Source organism: Canis lupus, chromosome 13 (assembly GCF_011100685.1).
Source record: "Canis lupus familiaris isolate Mischka breed German Shepherd chromosome 13, alternate assembly UU_Cfam_GSD_1.0, whole genome shotgun sequence".
In the NCBI taxonomy this organism is placed as follows: Eukaryota; Metazoa; Chordata; class Mammalia; order Carnivora; family Canidae; genus Canis; species Canis lupus.
In genome coordinates this window covers 23,748,399-23,770,535 of record NC_049234.1, presented here as the reverse complement: position 1 = coordinate 23,770,535, position 22,137 = coordinate 23,748,399, and the positions used below count along the sequence as shown (strand labels likewise).

The window sequence follows — 22,137 nt, the reverse complement described above, 5'->3', positions numbered from 1 at the left end:
GAGGCTGGGACCGGGGTTAAGTCCTCGGGCCACACGTTAAACCCTGGGCCTCTGTGACTCCAGGCTCCTCTCCTTGCCACCCGATAGGCTCCCCCTTGTTTCAGCAGAAACTGGCCATGTGTTAATTTTTTTAATCCTATCTCTCCTTGTGGGATCCCAGTGAGACTTCTGTTTTGGGAATCAAGGCAGTATCTGCAAAGTGGCCATTGCAAGTCATGTACCCCCCACCCCCTACCACCCTGCCCCCTAACCCCACCCCCAGCACCCCACCCAGGGTGAGTTTCTGGACAAGGTCAGAGAAGTCAGACTGCTTGCTCCTGAATTGACTAGGGTACTAGGGTCAACATCAGCAGGTTCCCAGGTAGGAGGTGGTGGGAAGGCTGACCCCCTGGGCCCTGTTCCCAGCCATTGACCCTCCCCTTCAAGCTGTTCCCTCAGAACAGTCAACACTCTGACTTTGGCCAGCATGCAAACCAGAAGGGAAAGAGCAGGGAAGACAAAGGAGGGAGGAGGAAGTGCTTAAGAATGACAAGAGGAACACTGTAATCTCTGACTGCAATCCCAGACCAGCTCCTTGGTGTGATTTATCACCAAGCCTGCCTGCAGATCTGCAGCTCTGCAAAACACTTATTGTTATGTACCATTTTATGGATGAGGAAATTCTGGGTCAGAGAGGTTTTGCAATTTGCTGAAGGTCACAGAGCAAATAAGTAGCTAGGCTGGGATCCAAATCCAGGTCTGTCTGACGTCCCCGCCTGGGTTCTTTCCACTTCGAAGTGATTTTGCCTGACTTTCAAGCCAGCTGTGTGGCACCTTGGGGCTGGCCCTGGACACGCGTTACTTCCCAGAACCTTCACTGCCACAGCTTTTGGAGGACGTGTTCCCAGTGCTATTTCCGTTGTTGCTACAACCGAGGCAGGGAGAGGTCAGGTGACTTGTCTCCTTCCTAAAGCTGATTAGCTACAGAGCTAGGATTTGCTCCCAGGTCCCTCTAACCCTGAAGTTCAAACTTTTAAGTGTCAAAAGCAAAGCATTTTCCCTCAAGGGAGGGCAGGGCACACCGGCATGCCTGGACTTTCATGGTGAGAATAAAATATAAAAGGAACAAAATATAAATAAAATATTGACCCCTGCCAAAACAGGGGCAGCGGGTCACCCACATGTTAAAGACATATTCTTTAGAGTGAGGCTCCTCATGTTCAAATCCCATTCACTACCTGTGTGCCCTTGAGCAAGTTACTTAACCTCTCTGGGCTTTCACGTACTCACCTCTAAGATGGGACAAATTAGAATGTCTGCCCCACAGAGTTGTCCTAAGAATGAAATTGGGCAGGTGCTTATAAAGCGCAACAGCAGGGTTGGGCAAACACTACATCCTCTGTACATTTTTCCTTTCCTTTTTTTTTTTTTTTTTTTTTCCTTTTCTGTGTTTGCAGCAGGCACCGGCCATGGAACAATGTGTCTGAGAAATCCTGAGTGTTGGGGGGCTGCCGGGGAAATGTCATCTACAGATTCACTTCCCCAGCGAAGAAGTAAGAAAGATGCTCATTGGCAGGAACTCAGGAAACCAACCCTAAACGGGCTATGGAGAAAGAAGTTTCCAGATACAAGACCAGCCTCAACTGTGAAGGGGCTGTCCTTTCTCCTTCCCCAGGGTGGCTTCCCCATCTGTCACATGGGGGGTGACACTGGGCTAAGCTGCTTGCCGGCCTGCGGCACCTGCCCAGGGGTGCAGGGCACAGAGTGAGGAACCGTCTCAGGGGGAGGCAGGGAGCCGGTCCACTGGGTCCTCACCTCCCAGCCACCAGACACCCTCTGGACTCAGGGCCTGGATGAGAAATGTGTCTGGAGCGTCCCGGAGCCCCGAGCCCCACGGGCCTTCCTCTTCCAACAGAGGGCAAGCCTCCCTTGCACGGATAATCCCCCGACTGGCTCCCGCCGTCCTCGAGCTAATGAGGTGTGCAATTCAAGTTCAAGGTGGACGGGCCCAGCCCCAGACTGGCTCCGTGGCTGGCTGACCCAGAGCCACGACCAGATGAGGAAACGGACAGAGACACTTGTGTAGTCACTTGGTCTAAAGGTCAGACCTAGACATTGATTTTTTTTTTTCAAAATGTCAAGTCCCATGGCAAGAAAAGTCTCTGACCTGTTCCATGGAAACAGCTCACATTCACCTCATTCTGCTCTAGACACATTCTGGAAGGTCACACACAGCACAGCCAGCCAGCACCCCAAGCAGCAGGGCCTGGGGAGGCTGGGTCCCCAGTGTCCTTGCTGCTCTCTGCCTGTGGCTTCCAGGTCTCAGCCTTGATTTCCCCTGGCTGAAAGTGGGGGCAGCATGGGCTTAATGTTTTATTAATAAGCTTGTAATTTGGGGGCATCTGGATGGCTCAGCGGTTGAGCATCTGCCTTGGGCTCAGGTCGTGATCCTGGGGTCCTGGGATCGAGTCCCACATGGGGCTCCCCGCAGGAAGCCTGCTTCTGCCTCTGCCTCTGTCTCTCATGAATAAATAAGTAAAGATTTTATTAAAGATTTAATCTTTAATAAAGATTTTATTTTATTATAAATAAAATCTTTAAAAAATAGGCTTATAATTTTGGAATAATTTTAGATTCACAGAAAAAGTTGCCAAGATAGTACAGAGTTCCTCAGTCAAGTTTGCTCCAATGTTGCCACCCTGCATTTCCGTGGTAAATTTGTCACAACGGAAGAAACCCACACTGGCACATTATTATCAATTAAACGCCAGACCGTGTTTAGCTTTCACTCATTTTCCCATTAACATCTTTTTTTTTCCTGTTCCAGGATACCACACAGCATTTAAGACTAAATAAAGAGTTTAGAAAGTTTAAAAAGTGCCCTCCCAGTTCTAAAAACAAAAGGACAATAGGCCTTAAGGGCTCTGGGTGTGTTAATTAGCAAATGAAAGCTGTGCTGTGTGACTTTGGGCCAATCCCTTACCTTCTCTGAACCTCCAGCTCAGCTCCCCGTCTGTCAAAAGGGGAGAATGGCCATACTCCTTTATAGGGGTGCGGGAGGTAATCCTTCGCTAATTCATGGGACGCACTCCACCTGGCTCGCAGTGTACCCCGAGCCCTCTGTTGATACATCTCAGCTGGTAGAAACCATAGCCTGGAACTGGGACTAACCCAGCACACTTGATACTTTCCGGCAAAAAACTGTCCCAGCAAAATGCCAGCTCCAAAAAGAAGACACTGTGTCGCTGGTCTAGCGCACCAGACCCAATCTGCCAAGCACAGGACAGGACCGGACCAAGACCTGCAGTTACCAGGCCGGTGTTGGAGTCCGCCCCTCTCCCCACTCACTGCGGGCCCTTGGGCGGACAGTCCAGTGTCTGGGCCTCAGCAGCCACATCTGTTCAATGGGAACAAATCACCCACCTCGCAGGGATGCTGAGAAGATAGAATGAGGTCCGTGCCATAACACCTCCAGGAAGACCGAGGTGGGGTGTTGGCTACATCCTGCCCTTGTACCTCTTCTAGGAACTGCTAAGTCCTTGACTGTAGTTGGGGTCATTACAGAAAACCTGCTAGGGGCGGCTCGGCGCAGTTGATAATGACATCCTGTTCTTCTCTTTTTTGGGGGTGTGGTGATTCACTAAACCCTTGCTTTCTTTTTCCCAGCCAAAGGCCTGTTGACCAGCCGATTCCATAATCTTCATTCCCGCAATGCCCCTCTTTGCCCAGGATGGAATTAGACAAGGAACCCATGCAGCGTGCTGCGCTGTTTTAAAAGGAAGCACAAGACTAGCCCCACGCACGGTCAGTCCGAGGAAGATGGCTATGGGACTTATTTGCACAGAATCGCAGCATCATGCTGTTTTCCCAGAACGGCAGCGGAAGGGACCGAAGAAGAAATCCATCAAGGAATATGACTCCCGTTGAAAGATGAATAAGAACCACGGTGGCAGAGACCTCCGTCACAAGCTTTCTGTTTTCTTGCTTGTGGCTCTCTGAGCTGCTGGAAGACATCTACCCACCCACCCATCCATCCATCCACCCATCCACCCATCCACCCACCCACCCATCCATCCATCCACCCATCCACCCATCCACCCACCCACCCATCCATCCATCCACCCATCCACCCACCCATCCACGCATCCACCCATCCATCCATCCATCCACCCATCCATCCATCCATCCATCCATCCATCCATCCATGTTGGCACTGGACGCCCTCCTTGTGGTAAGCACTGTGCAGGGTGCTGGGGAACCAGGGGGTGAGTACTACTATCACAGTCCCTGACCCCATGCAGCTAGGACTGCTAGCTGGGTTCAACCGTTTCCCAAGGGTCTGTGGTGCCTGGCACATGGTGGGGGCACGGTGTTTATTCAGTCGTCTCTCTCTCTCTCATCTTGCGTAATGCTCCCACCTTTATGACTGAGGTACTGGGTCTTTTCTAAGAGGTTAACTGGGACAAAGGCTCAGTGTTTGTATTTATCTCAAACCACCTTCTCCAATCACCATCTGCCGGAAGCCTTTGTGCTGCAGTGTGCAGACACAAAAGACAACACCGAGCAAGGAGTCTAAAGACCCGAGTTCAAGTCCCAGCTCCAAGCAGCTTACCCCTGAGTAGCTACTGAAAGACACCTGCGACTCCGTTTTCTCATCTACAAAATGGAGCAAATAATATCTGGCTTGCCAGATTCACTCAGCTGCTCTGAAGAGAAGAGGGGGAGCGGGGAGGGAAAGAGTAAAACTTCTAGAAAGTATGCTATGAATACAAGGTTATCGAGGTATTACTTGCATGATTTACTCCAATGACAAATAGGTTGAGGACACAACGGGAAATAGAAGCGATCAACTTTCCAGCCAAAGGCTCACACACCCTCGTTCCAAACTTCTAGAATGTAACTGGGTGAAATTGCCCCAGATTTGCTCCTACCTTGGAAGAGATTACATTTATGTATCTGTGGCATCACATGCCATCCCAGCCAATCCTGACCCATATCTCTCTCCATTTGGTGCATGTAACAACAGTACTAAGAGGTGTTGTAACCTTAATTGCTTGCAAAGTGTTTTGAAATCCTTAGATTAAAAAGCTCAGTGAAGTCCAAAGTATTAGCCTTCAGTATGCCCAAGGAGTTACGTGGAGCCTCGCCCAGATGCGTTGGAACAAGGGGACACGACATTGCATATTCTGAGGTCCCAGGAACTTCGGGCCTTAAGAGTTCTATTCGTGGGATGACCCTAGACCAACCCCCAGCTTCCCCGGTTTCTAAGCTGCTCCGGCATTTTGACCATCCCCACCCCCACCCCCACCCACCCCCACCCACCCAGCTGCTTCTGATGTGCTTTTTTCCATTTCTTTTAAAGTCCTGGGTCACAAGGCCTGAGTTGCAATTTACTTTGGTGTCATAGGTCTGCTTTCCTGGGTGACCTCAGCCTGAGTCCTAGAAAAAGGCAGTTGTGTCATCTGGGACTTCTGTCTGCCTCTTCATTTAAACCCAGAGTTGATTTATTCCATTCTAATTTTTACCGTGAAAAGGAGTTAAAATTCTCCCCCACGGGAGTGACCCTCGGAGGGGGTGTCAGACAGGGCCGGGAAGGGACCCGAGGCCGGTCCCGGGATCCTGGCAGTGTTTTGCATTCTGGATCCTGCTGCTGGTCATGCCAGTGCCTTCCAGGGTTGGCTTTGTGAAAATTCAGAGCTGAACACTCTTCTGTGCATTTTTCTGTATATTCGTTACACTTGACAATGTAAAGGGTTTTTTTAAAATCACTCTCGATGCTAATTTACTTGGCTTAGAATAGATTCTGATGTAACCGTGAAGCTATAAACCTAATTATATCAAAATCCTTGCTTTCTCTTTACCTTTGTGATTCAAAATAATGTCGCTTTAGTTTTTCCTTCCTTTATTTCCACTTACAGGGACAGAAGGAAATGCCTCAATTAGCCTTTTTAATTAAATCTAACACAGGGTGGGGAGGGTGGGGGAACCTCATTCTCAGCAGGAAGCCCCGGATGCCCTCAGGGACACATGCAGACTTCTAACTGTAACAAAATTCTGTGGGATTTGCCTGAGTCCCCTATTCTAAGTGGCCATAGCTTTCATCAAATTCTCAAGGGTCCCTGACCTAAAAAAGACCCAGAGCTGGAGGGTTTGTTCCATTGCTTCTCTCCACATGTTTCTCAGCTTTGCACCAACCTGCAGCCCTCACCAACCTCATTTCACCAAGCTGGCTTCACCCATCAGAATGAATTTGCCCACTTCAGTGGAAAAAAGTGAATGGGCTCAACCCTTCCAAAGGTCATACATAATCATCATCATCATCATCATCATCATCATCATCAACATCATGTTTGCTTCTGGGTTTCCCTGTGATATTCCAAACCCGGAGGCCGGGGACCTTTGCATCCCCCACATGAGACGGCACAAGGCAGAGGCAGACTGGACTCCGAAGAAATTCACTGCGCCTATTTACGAAACCAGATTTATTAAAATTTCTCTACAAGTCAGAAACGGTCGTCTCACTGTTCACGTATATACACATGTACAGGAAGGATCTAGTGTTTCGAGCTTTCCCGGCAGAAGCCCCAGCCAGCCCAGGAGTCCTCCGCCGGGTAATGTATCACAGATACAACAGTCGAGCAACCACGAGCGCGTTGAATATGACAGAGGGCCTCTGTCCTCCCTCTTCTCCGAGTCCCATGATTCTGTCAAGGTCATATTGCCGATAATCATTCACATTTCACGTGGCTTTAGACACGCAGGTTATTCAGACAGACACAGACAACAAAACAAGCCTCAGAGCCAAAACGACAAAAACGTAGTATCGGACAATAGGTATAAAAGGTAAAATATATATACAAAGTACACAGTACGTGAGGTATACACAGCATTCTCACAATGCATGTTAGTTGTTTGCCTAGGCGTAGCCCTTAAAAGATGACTGCCTGCTTTTTTGTGCCATTGTTCAAAATACAGTATGTTTGGTTTACCCGTTTAACCACCTGATTTCAGTACTGAGACACTTACTGGTATTTCATGGGTTCTTGGATTTTAATGCGAGTTGGTTTTCTCTGTTAAGCTCTAGCTTTTGTAGGTAGTGAGCTCCCCATCTCTGGAAGCATTCAAGCAGGTGCTGCATTCCCACCTGAAGGAGGCTGAAGGGAGGAGGGGCCGGGGAGGATTTCTGCTTTGGGAGGTGGCAGAAAGAGGACAAAGGTTGGACTACATTAAAGTCTCTCCCGACTTTAAAGATTTGGGGCCCTTTCACTCTAGATGTCGATCATAGAGATGTATTCGTAAACCACGCCAAATTTGAAATACGAACAACCCATCATGCAAAATGCAGCCGCACACACAAATGCCAGAGGCAGACCATACCCATGAGGGGTTAAAGTACAATCCTGGAAGTGGGTCTGAGAATCATCTAAGCCTATCCAAAATTCACTTTCTCTTAAAGCACAGAGATGTTTGACATTCACTCTCGGGAGAGGCGTGGAGGGCCTCTCCTTATCTTTCTCCTCCTAGACAGAATGTTCCACCCTGAGATGGTCTTGGGAACAAAGGGTAAACTGCTGACCCAACAGAGCTAACGGTTTCCAAGTGCTCAAATTGACTTTAAACAATCTCCAAGTCCCTCAGTCTGAGCTCAGAGTTTCTGAAACAGCCAGGAGTTCAAATCTTTTGTGATACTTCTCCACGGTTAGCTGGTAAGTGCTTGGAGAGCAGAGAAGGAGCCGTTTCAAGGTCAGAAGGAAGGCATTAGTGCAAATGAGGTCTTGGCAGGAAATGGAGGAGAGCGTCTGGGTTCGTGGTGCAGGCTCCTCTGCTCCTCAAAAAGTCCGCTCCGACGACGACGGGGGCGCAGGGTCACTGGGAGAGGTGAGTGTGAAGGAAGGGTGCGTATTAAACCAAACCAAACCAAGAACTTTCCAAGAGAGAAGCCGGGGGAGCGACAGTCTAGCTCCCAGAGACAAGGTCAAAGATGGCAGGTTTATTGGCCAACGTGATTTGTCACCCTGTTAAAATATGGTTATTGCCCAAAACGCCACTGTGCGACTCACTTCCTCTCCCTTTAAAATGTTCACGTCCATTTCACTTGGCCACACGCTGTAGGATATCCATACTCTTTGCCACCCCTGAAGATGCAGGAACCCCCACCCCCGCCCCGCCCCATCTGACAGCGAGACAGCGGGCCAGGGTTCGAGACAGCCGGCCAGGGTTCGTTGAGAAGGGAAACGACTTTGCAGGGCGGCCGATCGATCCGAATGTGTGCTGCTCAGATCAATACAGTCACTCGTCACAACAGGTAAGAGGGGGTGCCACGTCGAGTTCAGCAGCTACCAGCTTTACGCCATCACGTATCTGGTTGGCACCACGCCGAAAGGCCTGTCCATCTTTAGAAATGGAAATGCCATGTGTGAGAATTATGAGGTTTCTGAGGTTTGGGGATTAGCAGAAGAAGGAACTAATGTCACTGTCCTCTTGGTAGTCTGGAACAATCTGGTCTGAAGTTCCCATTTCTGAGTCAACGTATCCAGGTTCCAAGACAGACTCAAACCAGGGATGGAGTAAGATCTCCGGGGCAGTGAGTCTCTCGGAGGGCTCCCGTCTCAGGAGGCTGCGAATGAGGCACCTGGCTTTGGGGGAAATGTGGTCAGGAATGCAGAACTGTCCACGTCGGATTTTGGAGAAGAGGGCACTGGGATCTGAGTCATGGAAGGGGTATCGTCCCACCAAAAGGGTGTAGAGCATCACCCCTAGGCTCCAAACGTCTGCCGCCTTTCCGGAGTAGGTCCCCGTGGTGTTCAGAATCTCAGGGCTCACGTAGGCCGGGCAGCCGTGCTTGTCTGACAGAGCATCGTCTTCCCCCTTGATTATGTGTGTGTCTTCTAGACTTTCCAGTCTGAGCTGGCTTCTGCAGGAGAGGAAACAAGCTATTACTTCCAGATCGGCTGCTATGAAAAAACAAAGCCTCCTCTATAACAGCACCCACAGGCACTAAAAGCAAAGGCCCAAGGAATGCCATTTACCCCTTCATCCACTAAGCAGGGCCCTGCAACCACCCAGGACTCAGGATTTCACAAACCAATACAAACTGCAATAAACATTCGCAAAGTATCAAGAGCGCCTGGGGCGGAGGGTATGATGCAAAGCCCCAAATACTATTCATTAGGCTAGAGCTTAGAAGAGATATCCTAATAGGGTTACACAACTTACAAAGTTCACATTGCAGAAGTGGGAGCTTGTCTCAGGGGAATGCTGACATTTTTATACAGAAGCTGTCAGGGAAGAACAGTATATCCCTCCTTCTGGGGCGGTGGGGGGGGGGGGGGAGCTGAGCATCCTACAGGCCCATCTTCTTCTCGTGCCACTGACTGCTGGGGCTACATGGGCCCCCCTTCCGCATTACAGAACACGAGGCCCAGAGTCAAGGCTATCATGCTCACGTTGTCAGCACTCCTGCTCACGCCTGCGTGATAGACACACACAGGGAACTCTGTCTACCTGAGCCCAGGGCACGATAACCGTGACGGGAAAGGTGCCAGGAATGTTAATTACATTTATTGGGGTGTTTCATTGCAAAGAACACTTAGCCGGGACCTGGAGGTTATACGGGCAATCAGAAGTGGCTGGTGGATTTGAAGGATGCGGGGCCTCCGAACATCCGTACCCACGGATGGCACATCGACACCTGAACCTATTTCTTCTTTGTGGAGGTTTATCTTCCACATGGGGGGCTATCTCCTACATGGGGGGGTTTATCTTCTACATAGAGGGTTTATCTTCTACATGGGGGGTTTTATCCCCTACATGGGGGGGTTATCTCCTACATGGGGGGTTATCTTCTACATGGGGGGGGGTTTATCTCCTTCATGGGGGGTTTATCTCCTTCATGGGGGGGCTTATCTTCTATATGGGGCTCTGAAAAAAATCTTTAGGCAGAGGCTCTCTTCTGAAGCTGCAGGTGCCTCCTTATTCAGACGCACCTACCCATAGGTCATGGGTCCCCCAAAGCCCAGAGCCTTGTGGGGAACCTCTATCATCTGGTGGCAGACCGTGCCCCTCCCTGCTTCTCTGAAATAGCCCTGTTTCAGTAAGTCACTTGTTGTGAAGTCAAAGGCAAACATTTGGTGCTGGCTAATGGGTCAATTTCTTTTCCTCTCAAAGGTCTGGTTGTGTTTTTTTTTTTTTTTCTTCCTGCCTTCCTGTTCCCTGGAGTGTAGTATACATGTGCTAACTTCGTATGTCCTCAGCCTGACCTCCCCGTCGTTATGTAAAATACCCATTGGTTCTGTAAACGGAAAATATGACTCAACCCACACTGTCTGCCCCTGATTGGCTGCTGTAGTACTAAAACCCTGCACCTGTGCTGGTTCCCCGGCTAGCGTCAGCCTGCCATTGCTTAACCCTCGGGTTGCCAAACCCCGTGCACATGACATTCGCCTGTGCAATGCGGATTTCAAAAGCTAGTAAAGGAGGTGTGTAAGGCATGTTTCAGAAAATACATCAACATATCAAAGGAGCATGTTCCAGGAATTGGAAACTTCTCCATTGCAAATACTTTGCTTTTCTTTGCTAATCGGTTATGTTCCAATAAGTTTTGCAAGGTCAGATATAAAGCTATGCTTTATGGCAACTCAACCCTGTACTCTTTCCTACGGATCTGGAGGCAAGGGTAAAAATGCACAGCTGGGGGCAGCCCCCCCACACACACACAAATAACTGCAACAAAATAATACACACCCCTCCACAATTCTACAGGGGGTTTTTCCCTCCTTATCTTTCCAGAAGAGATCCGGCCCACCTCTTAAAGTCAAGTAAGGTCTATTCCCCGCGGCTTCCTGAATTCCCTTGCCTGAAACCTCAACTCTGAATCCTAGCGTCTCGTTATTCTCTTATCAAGCTCATCTTGTCCTTTATGAGGGAAAGTCACCATCTATATTTAGGAACCAATTCCAGCCAACATCCATTTATTATTCAATGTGGCTACTTTCTCAAGATGTATCCAAACAAGAGGTCTGAAAAGTCATCAGAGAATGTGAAGAGCAGTACTGGGGGCCAGCCCAAAGTGGAACAGGAGTAGGGTACAAAGGAGGAGAGCAGAATAGGGCTAATCCAACAGTTTAGCTCTGTCATACTTTTTAGGTACAAAAAAAAAAAAAAAATTAAAAAGCTCCCCGCTTGGTAGAAGCCAGGATTTGAAAACTTCCTTTAGGAGTCAATGCGGTGAGGCCGGACTGACCATCTGTTACCCGAGAAGAACTGACCTTTCTGATAACAATGGGGATAAACTTGATCCTGGAGTGGAAGTGGGGAGGGCATCCTGTCATCATGTGACATCCCACAGAAAGAAGCACCAAGGTGTCCCGGGGCCACATCCACGACAGTGCAGAATAAGCCATCCTTGGCCGTGGCTCCTGGGGAGCGGCCTTTCTAAATACTCATTCTGGGACAACCGAGCCCTTGGCTCTGATGCGAACCAACACTCTGTACCTAACCGCTTAACCTGCCCCGCAAGGCCACAGGAGGAGCTGCGAAGGCTGCTCACCTCTCCTCCGTGGAGAAGACGAATTTCCTAAGTTTCAGGTCCCCGAGCACGATGGCCGACTGATGGCAGTGGGCAACGGCGGAAACAATCTGCTTGAAGAGCCGGGCAGCCTCCTCTTCCCGCAGCCTCTTCCGGCTTCGCACATAGGAGTGCATGTCCCCAAAGTCCTTCTCAAAGAAGACATAGGCCTTGGTTTCCCCAAGGATCACTTCCACAATGCCAGTGATGTTCCTGTGTGACGGCAGCTGGATGTAAGGCCTGATTTTGTCCTGGTAGTGTTTAATAGGAAACACCTGCAGAGAGACGGTGACCCCATTTAGGAAGCTAGAAAAGCAGAGGCTGCCTCCTGAATGCCGGACTGCAGCTCTCGGCCTTCGGCCTTGGGTTGACAGTACGGCTCCCTTCATTTATCTCTGCACCACCACCACCACCCCACACCTTATGCAAGAAGCCTCAGCTGCCTCTAACACCCCAAACCAGCAACATAGAGGGCTCTGGCTAGCAGATGCCCACTGGGTTACTCTACGGATGGTTTAAAAGAGCTGTCTTCTATATATGTCGCCTCCTTTCACGGGGGCTGAGCCCTAAAGCTCGCACCCTATGTGGCCCTTCCTTGTTTGCAGGTGGGGGCTGCTGCAAGTAGCTGCAGGAAGCCCCACCCCCCCACCCCTCCCGGGATCTCCAGGAGCTGAAAATGCATGACCCCCTGCAGACCCAAAGCTCTCACCACAGAGAGCACAGAATGTGGTGACTCTGCAGCCTCCGAGTGGAAGCAGGGGCTGGGGAACATGCAGATCTGTCATTAGTCAGAAGGAACAGATGACTCGCAGAAAGACTGTGACAACAGAGCCTTAAACAACCTGCCTATACAGTCTGACTCAGGTAGAAACGGCCTTGAGTTAAAATTAGCACAGGATATGGGATGTTCTGTATGGTTTTTACATTTGTTTGTTTATCTCCAGCACCACCCCACCCCGAGGTGGGGGGGTGGGGGGCACAGAGCTCCCACCCTCCACCTTCACCAGGGAAATGGGTAGTCTCTCCTCTCAGAAGCTAGCTGGTCTCTTTAAGGGCCTTTTGTTTAGTCCGGTTACTCATATCCTAGACTCAACTGGAAACGGTGACACATGGGCTGTCACCATCTGGATTCAGCTATTATCTGCTCAGAGGAACTGGAAGGGGTTGCACAATGGCCAGACCCACCCCACCTCTGAGGCCTGGCTGCCCCGGCCCCGGCTAGATGAATCTCTGAGCCGCTCCGCCCCCCCCCCCCCCCCCCCCACCCCCCATCTTCCCCAAACCGCTCTGAGCCCCGGCGCCCCAGCGCCCGGGAAGAAAGGATTCCCCCTCCCCGTGCACCGGGCTGGAGCCCGCCTTGGAAATTTCATTCCCGTCGGACAGTAGGTGGCAGCAGCGAGCCTAGGGAGGGGGAGGCGGGTGGAGTTCAGGTGAGTTGCGGAAAACCCGAGAGCCACTTTAACGGAGGGGTGACCCCGTCTCTCGCTTGAAAAGGAGCAGCCCCGAGGCTCGTGGGGGACGTCGGGGCCGGGGGTGCACGCGGAGGATCCTGCTCCTAGGAGCCCTATCTGCCCCGGAACGGAATCTCTCATGTTCAAAAGAAAAACCGCGGGCCGGAAAAGAGAGAGCTGGGCGGCAGCGAGGGTTCCTAGCCGGTGTGGGCTTCCCAACATTTCTGCGCCGGGCGAAGGCCCCGGGCCGCCGGGGAGCCCACCTCAGACCGCTCCCTGCGGAGGACGGGGTTCTCCTCCCGGCGCGGGCTGGGGCCGGGATCCCCAAGACCCGAGCCCGGCACGGTCTTCCCACCTGCCCCCCGCCCCCCTCACCACCCACAGCCCGGCCCAGGTGCCTCGCAGCCCCGGCAACAGCTGCCGGCTGCTCCGAGCTCCGCGGAGGACACCCACTGCAGGGCGTCCTTCCAGGACGGGGGGCGGGGGAAGCCGGGGGAACGAGAGCAGGGGAATGGCTGGGCCCTGGGATCCATGTCAATCCCACAACTTATTTGGGACGCCGGGCGCTACGCCGGGCGCTAAGGGCAGGTCACGGAGGCACGGCCTCTGAGCACCCACCGCGCCTCCTCTTGCCCGCCGAGCCCCCGCCGCGCCTCTCCAGCCGAAATCCCCCAAGGGGCGGACGAAGCTGGCCCAGAGCCCGCTGCCACGCTCAAGTCGCCGCAGGTGGCCCCGGAGGCCCCCGGCGCCGGCGGGCGAGACCCCGAGCACCTGGGCGGGCCCCCGCGCCCCCGCCCCCCCGGGCGCCTACCTTGCAGCGCAGCTCGCGGCCGGTGTGGATGCACAGCGCCCGGGACACATGCTCGCGCTCCGCCAGCGGCAGCAGCAGGTAGTCGGCGATGCGGCTGGGCCCCGGCGCGCTCCCGCAGCCGCCGCCGGCTCCCGGAACGGCGGGCGGCGGCTGCGGGCTGCAGGGCGAGCCGGGGGGGCTGAGGTAGTCCGGGGGGCTCGAGCACTCGGAGAGGCGCGGGCACTTGGCCGCCACGGCCGCCGCGTCGTCCGCGTCCAGCAGGCGTTTGGCCGGGGCGCCCCGGGCGGCCGGGAGCAGCAGGGCCGGGCCGCGGGGCTGCGAGGCGCCGCTCATGGCCGAGCGCACGGGACCGACCCGCATCCCGTCCCGGGCCGGGCCGGGCTCGGCGCGGGCGCCGCGACCTCCTCCAGCCGGCGGGGTGGGCTTTGCGGACGGAGCTCGGCTCGGCCCCCCGGGGCAGGCAGCAGCGGCTCCCGGGAGCTGGCGCTGCACGCGGGAAGCACGCCGGCCGCGCGTCCGGGGGCGGGAGGCAGAGGCCGGCTGCGGTCCCGGGACCTCGGCGGGCGGCGGCTCGGGGCGCCTGGCCGGGGGCGGCCGCCGCTATTGTTGCCGAGGCCGCCGACAGTCCCGGAGGCGGAGGCGGCGGCGGCGGCGGCGGCGGCGGCGGCGGCGGCGCCGGGTGTTGCGGACGTCCCGAGCCGCGAGGGCAGGATTCCGCAGGCTCGGCGGAGCCGCGGGGCCGATGCCCTTCCCGAGCGCGGGGTCCCGGAGAGGAAGCCCGAGCAACTTTCCCGCGGCGCTCGGGGTCCTGCGCGCCCCGGGGCTCCCGGCGTGCGAGTGAGCGAGCGGCTGAGCGTGAGTGAGCGAGCGAGTGTGTGCGCCGCAGCGATCCCGGCCAGTGCACTCCTCCTTCTCCTTTTCCTCCACCTCCTCCGCCTCTCGGTGACTCACGCTGTATACACACACACACTCACAGGCCGGGCCGTGTAAACAGTTGGAAGCCGGGTTGAGCAATGAGGTGGCTGCGACGACTCGGGCCCCGCCGCCCGGCGAGCAGTCACCGACGCGGAGGGAGGAGGCGGGGGCCGGGGGGCGGGGAGAGGAGGCGGGGCCGCGGCGGCGGGGGCACCGGGGGCGGCCGGGAGGCCGGGGATGCTCGGGGTTGCGCGCGCTCCGGCGCAGGTGGTGCGCCGGGCTGGGACGGGCTGGGACGCAGGCTGGGACGGGCTGGGACGGGCTGGACGCAGGTGGGACGCAGGTGGGCGCAGGTGGTGCGCCGGGCTGGGACGGGCTGGGACGGGCTGGGACGGGCCGGAGGCGGCGCGCGCCCTCCCGCAGGCCGGCGGCGCGGCTCCCCCAGCCGGGAGGGGGCGGAGGAAGAGTTCCCGTGACGTCAGGGTCCGGGGAAGCGGGCGGGGGCGGGGGCGGGGGCGGGGCCGCGCGGGGAGAGGCGGCCGCCGATTGGTGCGCGCTCCCCATTCACCCCGAGCACAATGGGCTGCGGGCGCGCGCCACGGGGCTCGGCGGGGCGCGGGCTGCGGCGGGACGGTCGCGCCGGCCGCCCCGGGGATCCCTCCACCGCCCCGCGCCTGGAGACCTCCGGCTGCGGCCGTGGGCGCCTCCCGGGCCCGGCTGCAGCCGGAGGAAGGGAGGGTAGGGACGGTGATGGATTCCAGAATCAGTCATTCACCCCCACGCGGTAGTTCCGGGGAAGACCTGTGCGTGGTAGTGGATGTGGCTTTTTTTTTTTTTTCCCCCTTTTCCTTCCCCCTCCCGGCTCTAATCCCCAGCGTCTGTTCGCTTCCACAAATAGAACCTTCTGTTGGATGAAATAAAAGCAAACACGGGGCCTTCTGCGCTGCCTCCACCTCCACGCCCCTCCCGCGCCTGCCGCCCTCCCGGATTGCACGGAAATAGCTTCTCCAGGCTCCCCGGCCGCCCCTTCGCGGTGACTCGCAGAAAGAGCTTCCTGAGCCCGGGGCCGGTGGGAAACAAAGGATGTGGGGAGCTGGCGGAAGGGGCCCACGTGGCTGCCGCCGGATTGCTGCCCCCTCCCCGGCCTCCGCACGCGCGGCAGGGTCTGGGGCCCCGGGGCCAGCCCCGGCTCCGTGGGGGGCGGGCAGGGGAGTAGAGTCACCCCTGGCCAGCGCCTGTGATGCTGCCTACACCCGGGCGCCCCTGCCAGCTTGTGTGCCTACATTCGTGCAACGTGATTTGGGTGAGCACGAAATGTGTGCCAGACCCTGCAGCGGAAAACCTCCCCTGGGAAAGGAACTTAAAAATCTGTCCTTTTTCTTGAGAGAGCTGGGTCAGTTTGAAGTCTCGGGACACCCAACGTAGGTAACTATTGCAGAGAGCCTCTTCCCCTCCTGCTAAACACTGAATTTTCTAAAACGAGGGTGAGCCCCAAGGATAAGTCCTCTTACGTCTTCAGTCTCCATGTATTCCACAAACACTAATTATGCATCTATTGAAGGCCAGATGCTGGGGATTAGAAGATGAAAATGTGAATAATAATTGCTAACATTAATTGAGGACTATGACGTGTCAGGCACTGTTCTCAGCTCTTTACACATAATACTTTGCTTTGGTTTTACAACCAGCCTGTGGGGTTTTTTTGTTTTGTTTTGTTTTTTGTTTTTGCCCCATTTCATGGAAGAAGACTTCAGAGATGTACGTTCCTTGCTGGAGTCCAATAGCTAGTGAGTAGTGGAGCTTTCGGGCTCTTAAGCGCTCTTGGGGACTCAAGGGAGAGATTAGAGTCTGGGAGAAAAGAGGGCTAGGGAGGAGTGCCAGCTAGAAGGCAGCATTTGTCCTGGGGGATGTGTGGGATTGTGAGATCTTTGCTGGGGGGAGTTGGGGGAGGGGGGATGAATGGTGGGTAGCAGGGGAAGCAAGGTTGGCTCAGGCCAAAGGGCTTGCAAGGTTGGTGGGAGCTGAGCCTGCAGAAGTCGTGAAGGACTCCATTGGCATGCGGGAAGGTTGCACTCGGTCCTGTGGCCAGGCCAGAGCCTACCTTAGGTTTGCCTGCTTTCGGGGTATTCTGTGCCAGTATTTAAGATCCACTGAGCTGCCAGCTGGACATCTGCACTCAGATGGCAAACCCAACATGAGCCATCAGCACCTCCATCCCCGGGGTACACTCCCCTCACTGTCTTCCGAGACAAAGGCACCACCACCACCCACCCCACCCGCCCTCCCGGGCACTCCTTTCCCCTTGAATCTGCCCTTTTCCCATTCCCCACAGCCAGTCTCTGGGGCCATCCTAGACCTCTCAGAGCCATTCCCCCATCCTCTCTGCCCGGCTCTCTGGGGCTGCCCCTGGTAAACTGTTTCCCATGCTCTCTTGCCCACTGGCTTCCAGCCTAGTTTCCCAGTGGAAGGCCCTAGAGGGAGATGGGAAGGTGGGGAGTTGAGACTGCTTCCCTTTCTCCTTGCTTGGGGCACTGGGGCTGGGGCTCTTCTGCGGCTCCAGCCCCAACTATTGGGACGCTGTGAGGCCAGATTCCCCCTTCTGGACCCAAGGATTTATTCCTCCAGTTGCCAGGATTGCATTTTGGGAGCCCTTTTTGAAAATTGCCTTGACCGAGAAGAGCTGCCCAGTCTGAGGTCACACTCCCTTCCCAGGAGGTCTGTATCCAGCGGCAGGTGATCATCCGGTGGCTGGATGATAACGGGTCCAGCTTCCCTGTCCCAGAGCCCTCACCCCTCCTTGGAATTTGAAGGACATCTCAGCTTCAGACCTCCCATCTAGGCACACCTAAGGCCATTTTTTTTTTTTTTAAATTCATGAGAGACACAGATAGGCGGAAACACAGGCAGAAGGAGAAGCAGGCTCCATGCAGGGAGCCCAACGTGGGACTTGAGCCCAGGACTCCAGGATCACGCCTTGGGCCAAAGGCGTCCCACCTGATGTCGTCCTTGAGACTGCACTGCACTCAGCCCAGCTCTTCCCCCTGCCCAATCCTCTTCATTCCCCTCCCTTCCAGAGCATTCCCTGATAAGCCCCCCTGCAGGCTAGTCTCCATCTCTGACTCTGCTTCTTCAGGAACCTTGGCACCCCTCCCTCTTCACAATCCCGGTTTACTATAGGGACTCTGGCTCCTGGGATCAAAGGACACCATTTTCGTCCCTCCAGCCCTTGGCGGTGGGGAGGGGGGTGAGGGGGGGCAGTTCCTGAGGTTGCTAATCTCTGGGTTGCCTCCCCACCCCCCCCAACACAGACAAACCATGTTGTTCTGTTTCTGTTCTCCCCATCCCTTTGTAACTAATTCTCCACCGTTCATCTGTTTCGTGGAGCCTCCTGGCCTGTTGCACCCCCATGGAGATAAACCCCATATTTTCCCCACGTCCATCCCCTCCTCTCCACTCTCAGGATCTTCAGGCAGGACCTTCCCCGGGATTTCTGCAGTAAGCTGCCTACTTACTGGGTCCTTCATTCACTTCTTGGACAAACAGTGAGCACCCACTCTGCCAGCGTGCCTGTCAGGTCCTGATACAGTGTCTACAAAACAAAATGTGTCCTTTATCTCCTCATCGATTCCCTGCACACCTACCAGAGTACTTTCCCTAATATTTGAATTTGATCATATCAGGCTCTGGCCTAAAACTTTGCAGGGACCCCCCCCCCAGATAAAAGTCAAAGACCGTAGTGTTCAAATGGGCCCCATTTCCCCTTCCAGCCACACCTTTTTTGTTTCCTTACCTTACCTCCACTCTCCCCTTGTCTGCTCCTGCCAGGGTCCCAAACAGGCCCTGTAGATTCCTACCTCTGCATTTGTGCCTGTGCCGGTTCCTCTCACTAAATCCCTCCACGGCCCCTGCCAATCTGAGAAGTTTCTATTCATCCTTCAAAACCCCACTCCAATTTCCCTCAGGACCACAGTCAGATTTGAAGGTCCTCCTGGGTGCTGTTGAGTCCCCCATCCAGCCTGCTTTCGTGGCACCTTCCACGCACCTGTGTTCCCAGGTGGCAGAGACCGTCTTCTACCGGGCAGTAGATCTCCAGTCCTCAGCCCAGTGTCCGTTGTAAAGGAGGCGTTGAGTAAGCGTCAACCAGATAACCGTACTCAAGGGCAGAGGGTCACCCACAGGGAGGGTGGCGTGGTGGAGAACAGGCTTTTGGGCAGAGATGGGGGCTGCAGAGTAGGGCTCAGGTTTCAGAGTTGAATGCCCAGCCCTGGAAAGCAACAGGATGTGGTGGTTGGCGGGGAAAAAGGGGGGCTTAAGCTTTCGGGGCCTCCAGCCCATACGGCTGGAAGGATAGACCTGTGCCCTTGGTGGGGCTGAGATCAGGTCAGCCGAGGGGAGAAGTGAGCTAAAGTTGTCTTGATTTCATTGCTGGGGCTTTCTCTGCTGGCAGAGTCTGGACAGAACTTCCATCAGACTTTTCTCAGACACTGATTTGAGGACGCTCATTATGGGGCCTCAGTTATCTTACCTTTGAAATGGCATTATAAAGGCTTCCTTTTCCTCCTCAGTGAGGTTCTTATGGAAACAAACAGGTACCAGTATGTGAAAAGTACCTTTGAGGTATCTTCCCACCCACGAATGTGATTATCAAGTATGGGTATTCCTTGACTTTGAACTGTGTTCCTTTCGTCAACAAATACTCATGAAAGGTTCACCATATGCCAGAACTGTAAAAGGCCTTTACCCTGAAAATCCAAATTGGGGCGCCTGGGTGGCTCAGTTGGCTGAGCGTCTGCCTTCGGCTCAGGTCTTGATCTCAGGGTCCCGGGATCGAGTCCCGTGTGGGGCTCTCTGCTCAGCAGGGAGTCTGCTTCTCCCTCTCCCTCTGCCTGCTACTCCCCTGCTTCTGTTCTCACTCTCTCTTTCTGTCAAATAAATAAATAAAATCTTTTTTAAAAAGCCAAGTTTACAAATACAAATATTTGTAAATAAATAATGTTAATTAGGAAGGACTTCCTCCCATTTTGTAGAAGGGTTTACCACATGATGCCATTAGCAAGCTCCTTTGGTGTATTTTTATGTGGCTGGTAAAAACGTAGGAACCTTGAAGCAAGAATCATGGCTGTGCGTGTGCACACACCTAGCCTCTCAGCACAACACCCAGCTGACACCAGATGCTCAGGACATGTTGAACTGGGGAAAAAAATTGATTTATGTCCAACTTTTCAGGAACTCACATATTACGTAATATGGGGAAACCTGTATTGATTTTTCTGGACAAGATTGGACTAATCATGAGCTCAGGCTTGATTCATTTTCATTCATGCCCAGGTAAGTGTCTGGCAGCGATATTGGGAACGTGCTCAGCATGCTGCCATTCCAAAATGCTGGGAAAGTCTTGGAGCTGAGACACCCTGCTTCATGGTACATGAGGCTTCACAGCGACACACAGGATGCATTATGCTCCCTGAGCCTAATTTCTCAACAAATGAACAGCAACAAAAAATCAGGACACATCTAAGGAAGATAGTATTAGTGCTTAAGACAAGAGCCCAGGGTGCCTGGGTGGCTTAGCTGGTTAAGCATCTGACTCTTGATCTCAGCTCAGGTCTTGATCTCAGGGTTGTGAGTTTAAGCCCCACACTGAGCTCCATGCTGGGCATGGAGCCAGGCAAAAAATAAACATTTACGAATCTCCTTCCATATACTAGACCTTGAACTAATTTCTTGTTTGACATTCAAAATAATCTCTACCACTAACTCCCAGTATGAATCTGGGCAGGTCTCTTCCCTTCCTTGGGCCTCGCTTTTCTCCTATCTTGCCTGAAGATGTAAACTGGTGGTTTTCAAACTGGGTTCCTTGGAACCCTTGGGCTCCAGGTTGGCACCTTAGGAAGCGAACAGGAGCCGATGTGGGATTCCAGGCTACCCGTTCCAGTTTTTATCAGGTGTTCTACATCATGCTTCTTCTGTAAGATCTTATTTGAGGAAAGTTTTCCACTGCTTTAGAGAGAACAAGTTTGAAAATCACTGCTCTGATGATCTCTGAGGCCTTACCCCTCTCTGATTCTTTTATTTATGGCTAGGAGTCACAAGCCAGGAGCTCACAGGCCAGATCCCATCCGCAGCCATGTTTTGTGAGAGGCCACTGCAGTGGTGATGCCTCTCCGGGGAGTGTGGCGTGCCCTGGCTAGTTCACCACAGTCCCCACTACTCCTTTTTTGTAGAATATTTGCCAACTCACATTTACATTAGCAGCCTGGCCCCCGGAGGCCTTTGAGTTTGCTTCTTCAGAAATGCTCCCCTGAGGTCCTCTATTCCCATGAGACACCCTCCTACACCCCAGAAGGCAGAAAAGAGAGGGGTTTGGAGCCTAGAAGCAGATGTCCCCAATCTAGAGGGAGCGGGGTAGTCTAGATATGATGGCTGCCCCACTTTCTTCCCATCCGCCCAGCCCCGAAGACTACTGTGGCAGTTTGAAAAGTGTCACTGCAACTTCTCCGCTACTTTTCCCCTTAAGAGGCAGAGAGTCTCAAATCTGAGCAGGTTGATGACTGCTTTGACCAATCAGGTATGGTGAAAATGCCTCTCTGAGGCCTCTAATATAAGGTCACACAGCACCTGCTTTGCTCACTGGGACCCTGGCAACAGGAGCCCTGTGTGGCCAGCTATGAATTGGGGCACTTGGGTGGCTCGGTCTGTTAAGCGTCTGCCTTCAGCTCAGGTCATGATCTCAGGGTCCTGGGATCGAGCCTTGCGTTGGGCTCCCTGCTCAGCAAGGAGTCTGCTTCTCTCTCTCCCTCTCCCTTTGTGCTCTGTCTCTCTCTCTCAAATAAACAAATAAAATCTTTAAAAAATAATAATAGTAATTCTGTCTCCCTGAGGACAGTACGCCTTCCAGTTGACAGACCCAGCGGAGCTGCCAGACAGGTAAGCGAGGAAGCCACCTTGAGGGTGATCCTCCAGCCTCGGTCATCCATGCCTTCCCAGCCGAGGCCCCCAGAACATCAAGAGCCATGCCCACTGTGTCCCTTTCTGAATTCTTGATCTACAGAATTGTTAACCCCCTTAGTTTTAGGGCGGGTTGTTACACAGCAGTAGATGACTAGAACAACATTCTGGAACCGTCCCATATAAATCAGGACATCTATAAGGCAGGGCCCCGCCTGCCCGCAGGACACCTGTAGATGCTAACTAGAAAAGGATGCCCTGACCTCCGGATGGGCGCCACCCCACACCTGGGCAGAGGGCTCAGCCAGCAGAGTGCAGGCCAGGTTTCACGACCATGTGATCAGAGACTCTTTCTTTTTTTTTTTTTTTTTTTAATTTTTATTTATTTATGATAGTCACAGAGAGAGAGAGAGAGAGAGAGAGAGAGAAGAGGCAGAGACACAGGCAGAGGGAGAAGCAGGCTCCAT

At 53.8% G+C, this 22,137-nt stretch overlaps 1 protein-coding gene across 1 annotated transcript; it reads right to left on the bottom strand.

The window, feature by feature from the left end:
- Positions 1 to 6,444: 6,444 nt before the first annotated feature.
- Positions 6,445 to 14,857, bottom strand: TRIB1 (tribbles pseudokinase 1). The gene is given in 3 exon segments (NM_001313808.1): positions 6,445 to 8,893; positions 11,528 to 11,820; positions 13,808 to 14,857. Coding segments are annotated over 3 exon segments (1,119 nt in total). The 5' UTR covers positions 14,168 to 14,857; the 3' UTR covers positions 6,445 to 8,427.
- Between the last annotated feature and the right edge of the window lie 7,280 nt (positions 14,858 to 22,137).